The following is a 10678-nucleotide window of genomic DNA, read 5'->3' on the forward strand; positions in this document are numbered from 1 at the left end:
TCCACCCCCCAGCCTGTTGGAGAGACGGCAGCCTCACCATGGGGCCCACAGCACAGGCGCGGGCACCGCTTTTCAGCCAAAAAGCTGCATCTCAACACAGAGCAACTGCAAGGGCCATGGGCAGGGGGGATGGCGTGGGACCACTCACCCATTGGTGCCCGGGGCGGGGGCCAGCAGTGCCTGCATCTGCAGCAGGTGCCCATGGACGGCGTTGTGCGAGCAGACCCGTCCAGGTGCGGCGGGGAGCTGCCGGGCCAGCTGCAGGAGGAGCCCCTGGCGCCGGGGCGGTGGGACAACCGGCACCAGTGCCTTGGCAGCCATCGCTCGCACAGCGTAGATGGGGCTCCCTGCCAGCCCCAGCAGCGGCCCCAGGAAGCGAGCAGAGGGGCTGTGGAGCAAAAAAGGGCACCGCACGGTGATGCTCCAGCCAAAGTGAAACCCCCTGAGAGCCAGGGCCAGCCCTGGCACCGCAGGACCATCTCCTGCTGTAGGAGCCCTTGGCCAAGGCAGAGCATCCCTGCTGCTCCCTCACCTGCCGGGGCTGTCAGCGCCAGGCTGCAACTGGGCCAGGAGGGTGAGGACGGCGTGGAGCGCAGGGCGCAGGCGGGACCCCCCTGGCACGGGCCCTGCGGCCGCCCCCAGCTCACCCAGCAGCACGGCGCCCAGCTGGGGGTGCTGCCCGAGGAAGGCTTGCAGGCTCACCCCCTCTGCCGGGCAGCCCTCCCCATGGCTCCGCTGCTGGCCCAGCAGCCGGGAGGTGAGGGCGCCTGCAGGGACAGGGAAGAAAGCAGCGTCAGGTCCCCTCTACCCCCTGCTCGGCCCACCATGCTTCACCCCGGCCAGGCTCCGAACCCAAAGGGTTACATCGGTCCTGCAGGGATCTCTTGCCTCTCCCCTTCAGTACTCACTGAAGAGCTGGATGGCCGCGTTCCTCATGGCCCAGCACGGCGAGCCCAGGCCCCGCAACGCCAGGGCCACCATTGGCGTGGCATACCGCAGCAGCGCGCTGCCCAGCCCCGTGCCGCGGACCAGCGTCTGCAGCACATGGAAGGCACACACCTGGGGAGAGCACGCAGGGCTCAGCAGCACTACGTGGGGAGGGGGCTCACGCTTCCATGCAAAGGGAAGATGGTGGGAAGAGACAGGGGAGCCAAGGGGCCGTCAGCTCTTGGGCTGCCGGGATGGGCAGCGTGGCCAGGGCTGCGTTTTTTTGCTCACCCTGAGGTCTCCGTGCTAGAGCAGCCTTGTGCTGGGGTACCCAGCGTGGTTCCCTTTAGGGGACCTTGTGCAGATCACCCTATCCCCAAATGGGCTACAGCAGCCAGGAGCTCAGCGCCCGCCGCGCTCACCTGCGGGAGGTCGAGGGTCTGGTCCCAGTCCTGCGGCAGGGCCGTGGTGGCCAAGGCCAGCAGCGTCTGGACGCACCGGGTCAGCAGCGGCCGTGCCTGTGCCGGGGCCTCCCCACTGACGATGCAGAGGAAAAGCATGGGGAAGCCGGCGGCACGGCGCGTGATCGAGCTGCTCCGTGGTCCACTCAGTGCTTCTAAGCCCTGAGGAACAAAACCCACCCAAGATATGGCTGGAAACCTGCCAGCTGGAGCCTGCAGCTGCTCTGCAGGAGAGGGCACTGGCTGTACCAGCCCCAAACTGTGGCGTCCTAGCTGCCAGGCGGGTGCTCACCCCAGGGTGGAGGGACACAGCCCCCGGCCTTGGGGCTCCTCGGGCCACAGGGGAAACATGGGGCAGAATGAGCGTGGTACCTGCTCCAGCATGGTCTGCGGGATTGCCTGCAGCTCCTTGTCTGGGTGGTTCAACAGAGCAGCACAAAATTTGGTGAAGCCCATGCTGCAGCCCTCCACCGCTCCCTAGGGCAGAGCAGCGTCAGGCCCCCCGTGCCCCAAGGCTGCACCCACCGCCCCCCCAACCCCCAGAAACCTCTTTGCAAAGGGGAAGGAGAAAGTGAGAAGACATCATGGTGTGGGGACATGACGGGATTTGGCACCAGGATCCCCGCTGTGTCCTGTGTCCTGCCCCAGAGCAGACCCTGCCCCGCTGCACTCACGCTCCCTGCATGCTGGCAAGAGCCCCTGACTATTGAGCCGGGGCAGGGACCGGGGCCGGAGGGGTGGGCGAGGGGCTGAGCCACCCCAGGCGGATGCACTCTTACCCAGTGCCGGCACCGCAGCAGGATTTCCTGGAACACCTTTGCGGCCATCTGCAGGGTGGGGAGCGGCAGGAGGGGACCCAATCCGGTGGGCAGCGCCGGGGCCAGCAGCAACTCAGCCAGGCCCCCCAAGAGCAGTCCTATCTCCTGGGAAGAAGTGGAAAGTCACGGGGACCGGCAGTGGGGCTGCCCCGTTCCTGTCTTGCTCCGTTCCTGTCCTGCCCCTCCGTCGCTGCCGCAGGGAAGCACAGCAGGTGCTGCCGTCGCCCCCCAGCACAGGCGCTCTTGGTTGCTGGCGCCGTCAGGCAGCGTGGCCGGTGGGATGCCCACGAGCACACACAGCCTCCGCAGCACGGTGGTTTTCCAGCCAGCTGCAAGGCGTGCATGGCAGAGATGGCCTTTTTCCAGGCAGCCACCAGAGAGGAGAAGCCGGGATGGGTGGCTGTTGGGAAGGAGCCATGATGAGCGGCCACAGGGCTGTAAGCCCGGGAGCCTGGCTCTGCCGCAGCTGGACTCTGTCAGTGCCTGGGAACCAGCTGGGCTACATAAGGGCAGGCAGGGAGGTGGCTGCTTTTGGGGAGGGTGGTGGTTGTATCTTCCCTGGCAGAGGGTGAGGATGGCCTGTGGCAGCTCTGAGGTAAGGGCAGAGATTCCCCTTCTTTGTCCCCAGGGAGGGTGAATGCCCCAAGGGGAGCTGGAGAACCCAGCTGCTGGGGTGGGCTGGGCAGTGGGTGCTGTGCTGGGGTGTCCCTCTCCCCGGTGCTGTAGGGTGGGGTGCCTACCTTCACTGATACCCAGCAGCAGGTCAGGATCAGGCTGTGCTCTTCCGAGAGCAGGACTGAGTCCTCCTCCTCCTGCTGCCCCTGGCCTTTCCCCAGCATGATGAGGGAGCCAATGGCGTTCCCCATGTCTGCAAATGATGGGGCGGCAGCTGTGAAAGGGAGAAGCCTGGTCTGAGTGGGGCTGTGTGGGGCAGTGCCTGGGCAGGGCAGAGGGAGGGGGATGCTGCTGGGGGGGTGTGGGGGACCTGCTGTCCCCTGTTCAGAGTGTGCACAAATGGCAGTGGGTCCTGTCCTGCAATGTGTCCCGCTCAGGACCACAGTTGCACTTTGCCCCACTACTCTTTCTGAGACATTGCTGTAAGGGCTCCACCAGCCCCTGCTCTCCCAGCTGCTTCGATATGGCAAGTGCCTCGCTGCTTCTGGAAGGTTTTTGCCTCTACTTCTGCTGCTGTTCTCACATGCAGTTGAGAAAGGGACCCAAAATCAGGCACTAGCTGCTCTGCTCCCGTGGTTTCCAGGATCCTCTGCCCAATACCTGGAGCATCCTTGCCTGGGTGTCCTGCTTTGGACCTCACTCCCAGGCCAACCTTCCCTGCCCAGCCCCACTGCTGTCCCCTGCTAGAGGCAGTGAACCTAAAGCCTTTCCCAGAGGCTGGAGGGCTGCTGGGTCAAGGACGGCTGCGATGGAGGTGCCAGTGGTTCCTGGGGCTGGTCCCCTCCTGGGGACACGCTCACCTTGCTCATCGGCGCCAGGGCCTTGCTGGCTCTGCAGAGCACCCAGGAGGAAGGAGGTGATGTCTCTTGCTGTGGTCACGAGACGGGTGAGGAGCTCCTGCCAGCTCTGCACCGACTCCGCTGCCTGCATGGAGGTGGCCACCTCTGGCACCTGGAGCAGGCACCTCCGCAGGGCTGCGATGGCTCCTGCATGAACACCCACCTCCGGTCACAGCGGTGGCCAGTGCAGCCCCAGCTCTCCTGCCTCAGCCTGCTGCTGAAATGGCTCACGGGCAGGGGAGCGAGCAGGGCCCCTAGGTGAAGGGCACGCTGGGCAGGTGGAGCAGCAATACAGGGAAACTGAGGCAAGGACATGGCATCAGCACTGAGTTGTGGCCTCAGTCCTGCCTGTACGATTCCTGCCTGCTCCAAGTTCCCAAGGAGGAGCCCTGCCATGGGAGCTGCTTGCTGCCCTGCCAGGCTGGGGACGTACCATGCATCGGTGCGGTGGCTGCCGCCTGCAGCAGGTCCCGGCACGCTGCAGTGTACTGGGCTTGCAGCATGTGGAGAAGGTGCTGAGCGAAGCAGAGGCCTCGGTTGGGCAGCGTGGGGGCTGCTTCAGCCTCCAGGGCCAGGCTTTTCATGGTGCTGCTGTCTGACCTGGGGGAAGGGGCAGAGGCTGCTGCAAGGACGAGGGAGTTTTCTGCCCGACTCGTGCTGTGCAGCTCTTTCCTGCCTCGGCTCGGGGTCCTGCACCCCAACCCTACCCAGCTCCCCACTGCAAGGCTATTTCAAACCCAAGCCATCGCTGCCCTGAGCTGTAAATACAGCCTCTGGCAAGACACCGGTGCTGCCAATGTGCTCTCGGGGGCTGCCATGCCAGGGAGGGGGAGGCTGGGAGCTCATACTTCTGCAGGATGGTCTTTATCAGCACGGCTCCGGCTTCAGCCTCCTGCACTCGTGGGCTGCCCAGGGCGTCCTGGGCCAGCTGGAAGAGAGCCAGGGTGATGGGCTCGGGGAATGCAGCAGGGAAGTAGCGGATGAGCAGCTCCGAGGCCAAGTCTCTGATCTGCCAAGACAGGAGAGGTGGGGGGAATTGGGACACAAGATGGAGGGGAAAGTAGCTGGGGCAGGGCAGGAGGGGAAGCCCACCACCCTTCTCCTCTGAGCCTGCTTGGGGCCAAGGCAGGTGGCTTTACAACCATTAAGGATCACCTCGTTAGTATTGTCCTGCAAGCAGCTCAACAGCGCCAACAAATTGGGTTGAGAGAAGAAGTCCCAGCAGCTGCTCTGCCTGGCGTAGCTCAGCAGTGTGGCCATGGTCCCTGTGGTGGGGACACGGGGTGGTGGGACAGGGCTGGCGGGGAGCACCCCCGCAGCAAGGGGTGATGCTCTGGGTGGGCTGTCTGTACTCACGTGGGGGCTGGCCTTTCTTCCTGTCAGGGCTCCAGGTGTCCGTGCAGGTCTCCAAAACAGCAGCCAGGAGGAGCAGAGCCGTCTTCTTCCTCTGGTAATTGGAGCCTGGGCTGAGCGAGGCGATGCTGAGCTGCAGCAGCCACTCCACAAAGCCTGCGGGTAGAGAGCATGGCAGCGAGTTATGCTGGGCTTGGACACCCACTTCTAATTCCCCCGGGGGCCGTGGTGGAGGTGCCAGGGCAGCTGCCTCACCTACTGCCTGGGCAAGCTGCCCCACTCCCTTGCCCGGTTCGGTGCCTCGGGGCACCTTCCCTCGAAGCTGGGCCAGCGAGCTGTCCCGCAGCCGGACCAGCGCCTTCCTCACTGCTGCCTGCAGCAGCTGCCGGAATGAGGAGGAGTTGCAGTTGAGGTTGAAGGGCAGGAACTCCCGCAGCAGCCGCACCTCTGTGCTTGAGAGGGGCTGGTTGGTGCTGGGGCTGCAGCAGAGAAGACCCAGCGCTGCCAGCCGAACGCCTTCCTCGCGGGCGCCCAGGCAGCAGGAGAGCCGCTCCAGCGTCTCGCCCTGCAGCAGCAGGGCCCCCACCACGCTATTCTGCGCCTTCAGCAGCGAGACCCAAGCCCGGAGCGATGCCGTGTCCCGGCCACTGAACTGGGCGGCCAGTGGTGCCCGGGCGGCCGGGAGCTGCCGCAGGGTCCAGGCGAGGAGGTGGTTGGCGGCATTGCTCTGAAGGATGGGCAGGGGGGAGAGGAGTGCCTGGGAGAGCAGGGGCAGCCAGCGCAGCACCCACTGCTCTGCCAGAGCTGCCTCTGTGCCCTGCTGCCTGTCCTGCTGCTCGGTGCACTGCTGCCGCACCAGGGCCTTGTAGACCTCGGCAGCTGCAGGACACAGGTGGTTGGTGGAGAGGCAGCTCAGGAGGTGCTGCGGCAGGTCCGGGTAGGCATCCAGCACCTGGGAGAAAGGCAGACAATCCTCATCTCCCTGCCAGGCTGAAGGCTACGTATGGTGGGGGACAGATCTGGGTACGGACCACACTGCGGGCACCCATGGCACTAGGCATCTCTGGTATCCCAAGCTGCTTTTGGCCAGATTTTGGTGGGCATCAACAGGCAAAGCTTCCCTCCCTGCTGGCAGTTCCCAGGGATGCATCACTGTTGCTGCAGCTTCCTACCCCACCAGGGGTACTATCCCTTGGGTGATGCTAAAATGGTCCCCCTGGCTGGGAAGGCTGCCTGCCCACACAGATGAGCTGGGCAGGGGAAGGTGACAGGCAGCAGACAGAGGCTGTGCCACCCCGGCAACAGTGCCAGCTGGGACCGAGCCTCCCCATCCCCCCCACCTTCCCTACCTGCTGGCTGCCCACATAGGGGACGATGGCACACAGGGGCACGTATCTGGCTTTGATTTGCCACGGCATTGAGACCACCCTCTGCAGCGTCTGTTGGTAGAGGGGTCTCTCCTGGTCCTGGAAGTGCTGGCACTCAAGGTGGTAGATCTCCAGGAGCAGTCGGAAGGAGCTGTGGATGAACTCAGACACACCTTCCACCTGGGGGGGAAAAAACCAGCAAGCAGGAGAGGTTAGGGTGGGCTCCCCCTCCTGTCTCGCTGCTTCAGGAAAGACCCTTTGCTTTCCTGTGGCCGTGGACTTTCAGTACTGGCTGGTAACCATGAGGTTAGGAGCTGGGGACGTGGGGATGGCAGGAGGTGAGCCAGCAGGTGTGGACTGGCTGGGACTGCACCGTGGGTGCTGTGTGGGGAGGGCGAAGCACTGGGACACGGCCCTGAAGAGGCCGTGTGTGACGAGTGCCTCAGCCTCTGCAGCATGGGTGCCCCTGCTCTGCCAGAGGAAGGCAGCTGCAGGCAAGGCGGTTGTATTTGGCTGATGGAGCTGAAACAGGTAGGGGTGTGTTATGGGCAGGGGAAGGGCAGCTGAGCCGGGCAAAGGAAGGGCTGTTTCTGGCTGCTGTAGCACAGGCTTTCGGCACCCCAGCCTTACCGGGGTCTCGGCATTGTCCCACACCAGCTGGGTGAGCTGCTGAAGGAGCTCGGCGTCCCGGGCCAGGATGCGGGTCCCCATCAGGCGCCAGACGGCAGGCAGGCTCTCCCGCAGGCGCTGCAGCCACAGGGTGCAGGCTGCAAAAGCAGAGAGCACCACTGCAGCCCTCACCAGAGACACTCGCATGCAGCAGAGCTGTCACGGGCTGCTGGGCTTAAGGACCCTGTGTGCAAGGGGAGCCGTTTGCCCATTAGATACACAAGAGCCTGAGAGGTTTAGTGTCCATCAGGCTGGAGCAGATATTAATAGCAGTTTCCAAACCAGCCACCAAGATCCAGAAAAGCATCTTCCCCAGGAGAAGGTGAAGCGCCATGGGGGCTCCATGTATCATGAGCACAGTGAATCCTTCAAACCCCCTTGCCATGGCAGGGTCATCATCTCCTACCTTGGAAGCAGTAGTAGTGGCAGTCCTTCTGCTCCTTGGTCAGGGCACACACAGCGGGAAAGACCACGTCCAGCAGCAGGCAGGCCTGTGGGAGCACAGCGGCTCAGGGAGTGGGCAGGCACGGGCTTTCCAGGGTGAGAAAACCCCACCATGAGACAGGCGAGAGCACTGCGTGGTTTTCCTGCTCTTACAGCAGCTTATTGCTAGCTTTCGCTCCCTGTCTGGAAGTCCTCAGCTCTTGAGGACTCGGGAGATGCTGCAGTTGGGCAGAGCTGGAGGCTGCGCTCTGCCCAGAGGGCAAATGCTGCTGCCGCTTCACTTGTGCAGGGGCTACTTTTGGCACCACCTGGCTTCTCGCCCCCCCGAGAGAGGGAAATCCCTGCCCAGATGTCTTTGGAAAAAGCAAGCTCCTGGCTAACGTGCTGTGCTCAGCGGGATGTGTGGAGCTGCTGGTGCGGAGCGGTGCAGCCTGGCTACGTCCCACGTGGATCCACAGCCCCTGCCAGCGGCTGCCAGCCCTGCACAAGGGGCTCTCCAAATCCCTGGCTGCTGAGTTTGTGCTCTCCTACCTTGTGGGTGAAACTCTCCAGCTGGCAGCTGAGGATGTCTGTCTTGCAGCATGTCAGCAAACCTCTGGTGAGCACCAGCTTCTCCAGCCCGTCTGGCTTCAGGACGGGAGGGGCCTCCACCACCAGCTCCCCAAACTTCAGCTCCCCTGCGCCTGGTTGGAAATGGCTGCGTTAGATGGCAGAAGGATGGCAAACCCAAATGCTGCTCTGAGAGCGAACTGCCCTAGGTCATCCCAGAGTGACCGTGGGAGGTGGCCGGTGGCAGCTGGGGCTCCTGCACCCCGAGAGTGGGACGCAGCAGCAGAGTCCGGCTTGGACTGCTGGTGAGTGGCACCGGCCTCTGTCCCCTTGCACCCAAACATGCCTGTCCCCGCCGTCCCCTTTGCCAGAGGCCATCCCCAGCTCAGGATGGAGTGCACACCTCGGTTGGGGAGATGGAGGAAGGCCAGCACGGCGCTAGCCCCGCGCTCGGGCTGGGGGGCTGTGTTCACCAGCATGCTCAGGGCCGTACCCACCAGCAGCCGCGTGTCCTTGTTCAGGGCCTGGACTTGCAGGGGAGGCAAAGGCACAGCTCAAAACACCATTTGAAAACCAGACCCAATTTAACCCTCCCTCCATGCCCACGCAGGCAACTATGCAGGGTCCCTCGGACACCCCAGGGGTTGGGACTGCCTCTGCAGGCTCCCCTCGGGGAGGGGAATGGGGAAAGCACCTGGGAAGGACGGCAGCACTCTGCTCCTCGGGACAGGCAGCACCATCCCTCCCCAGGGCTGTACGCACCTTCCCCCATGCCACCTCCAGCAGCAGCCCCAAGAGTCTCTGCAGGGCTTCACTCTTCTCTGCTGCGCTCCACACCAGGGGGGCCACATCCTTCGGCAGCACCTGGAAGAGCTGGAGGCAGGCCTGGAAGAGGAGGAGGGACAGGGGCCGCGGGGATGGCTGTCAGCATCCCTCACCTCTCAAAAAGCAGCGATTCCCCAGGGATGGCCATTCGAAATGGCGCTGTGTGCCACATCCCTCCTGGACATTGCCCGGCTCAGAGGGGGCTCCAGCAGGTCCCTGTCCTTGCAGGGACTGATCCTTCCCCCCTCCTCTGAAATTTGGCTCTTACCTTGACAGCCAGGTAGCCCCACGTGCTGCCGGGTGCAGGCTGGCTCTGCAGCACCCAGCGCAAGGTGGTGGCCAGGCGCTGCAGCAGCGGGGCCAGGTTCTGCCGCCAGTGCTTCCGGCCCAGGCTGCTCTCCTCCATGAACATGCACACTGTGGGCAAGGGGACAACATCAGTCCCCAGTCCTCCTGGCACCATGCCTGCAGCCGGCCCTGCTCCCGGTTAAGCCAAGGCCTGCGCTGCCGGTAAGCAAGGTAAGAACGGGGCTGGGATGCAGGGGATGCTTTGGCTTGTCTGGTTTTCAGCTGTCCTGGGTGGATGGGCAGAGACATTGGGTGCTGCTGGGACCTCTGCAGAAATCCCACGGATCCGGCTGATCCCTGCTCCCCCTCTCATGAGTGCAGAGGACTCGGTCTGGGTGGGCAGGGGGTGTCCTGTGCATTGGTGGTGTGGGCTGGGAGAAGCTGCCGGAGGGGAAGGAGCAGAGACTGACCTGACTGAAGGTCCCCAGGAGACAGCACCTGCAGGGGCAGAAGGACAGTTTGTCCCACGTGACGACACGCTGGGGCTCAGTGCCTTGAGCAGGAGGGTCCCAGCGATGAGCAAAGGGCAGTCACATGTCGCTGGCTGCAAGCAAGGGTGAGCCCCCAGCACAATGGGAAGAGAAGCAAAGGACCCCAGGCAGCCCAAACCAGGAGGCCCCTGTCACACATGGGCTCCAGCCAAGCCCCCATGAAAGCCGGTGTCACCACACAACCAGGGTGCTCTCACCTCTCCCTGCGGCGCCAGGCCGGCCAGAAGCGCGCCCACCTCCTGGGCCAGCAGGGCTTCCTTCCCCACTGCCAGCTGGGTCACGATCTGCCAAGAGACACCCTGAGTCAGTCAGTCTGCCCGGACCCCCGAGAGATATCAGCTTCAGTGTGCTTTTAGGGGAGCTCTGCGGTGTCACCGTGGCCCCTTTGCCAGTAAGGATGTACCACGCCGGGGCTGTGCTGGCAGCAGGCAGAGCCGGGTGAGACCATCGCTTACACTTGTGGCTAATAGAGCTCTGAAGCCGCAGCCCAGCTGGTTGCATTACGGACCTGTTCCAGTTTCTGGAAGGAGCTGGAGCTGCCGGTTGCCTCCATCTGGAAAGCCAGGATGCAGCGGAGCAGGGGCCGTGCCTCCGCCTCGCCCAGCGCCTGCAGACCCTCACTCAGCGTCCGCGACAGCAGGAGAGCCTCCTCCAGGTGCTTGTCTTTGCATCTCTTGGCAGTACTCCTGAAACGGGTGAGGATAGCCTGGCTTAGTGGGGCTTGGGGTGGGGGATACCCCAGCTTGGTGGGGATTAGGGTTGGGGTGCCCCAGCTCAATGTGGATTGGGGTGGGGGTACCCCAACTCAATTTGGATTAGGGTGGGGGTGCTCTGGCTTGGTGGGGATGAGGGTTGGGGTGCCCTAGGTTGATGTGGATTGGGGTGGGGGTGCCCTGGCTTGATAGGGGTTAA

The 10678-nt window shown here is 63.8% G+C and overlaps 1 protein-coding gene across 1 annotated transcript in view; it reads right to left on the reverse strand.

Annotated features, from left to right (window-relative positions):
* The window catches only part of LOC109279501 (thyroid adenoma-associated protein homolog), a 19727-nt gene that overhangs the window by 5574 nt on the left and 3475 nt on the right, over nucleotides 1–10678 (reverse strand). The window contains 23 exon segments of the mRNA XM_019472469.1: nucleotides 149–388; nucleotides 533–767; nucleotides 909–1059; nucleotides 1350–1550; nucleotides 1761–1865; nucleotides 2168–2311; nucleotides 2947–3095; nucleotides 3682–3867; nucleotides 4154–4320; nucleotides 4569–4729; nucleotides 4876–4985; nucleotides 5077–5229; nucleotides 5329–6025; nucleotides 6423–6620; nucleotides 7071–7207; nucleotides 7516–7600; nucleotides 8085–8236; nucleotides 8506–8626; nucleotides 8865–8987; nucleotides 9196–9344; nucleotides 9686–9713; nucleotides 9964–10050; nucleotides 10275–10452. Coding sequence (XP_019328014.1) covers nucleotides 149–388; nucleotides 533–767; nucleotides 909–1059; nucleotides 1350–1550; nucleotides 1761–1865; nucleotides 2168–2311; nucleotides 2947–3095; nucleotides 3682–3867; nucleotides 4154–4320; nucleotides 4569–4729; nucleotides 4876–4985; nucleotides 5077–5229; nucleotides 5329–6025; nucleotides 6423–6620; nucleotides 7071–7207; nucleotides 7516–7600; nucleotides 8085–8236; nucleotides 8506–8626; nucleotides 8865–8987; nucleotides 9196–9344; nucleotides 9686–9713; nucleotides 9964–10050; nucleotides 10275–10452 — 3957 coding nt within the window.

This window comes from Aptenodytes forsteri, unplaced genomic scaffold (assembly GCF_000699145.1).
Source record: "Aptenodytes forsteri isolate BGI_AS27 unplaced genomic scaffold, ASM69914v1 Scaffold12, whole genome shotgun sequence".
In the NCBI taxonomy this organism is placed as follows: domain Eukaryota; kingdom Metazoa; phylum Chordata; class Aves; order Sphenisciformes; family Spheniscidae; genus Aptenodytes; species Aptenodytes forsteri.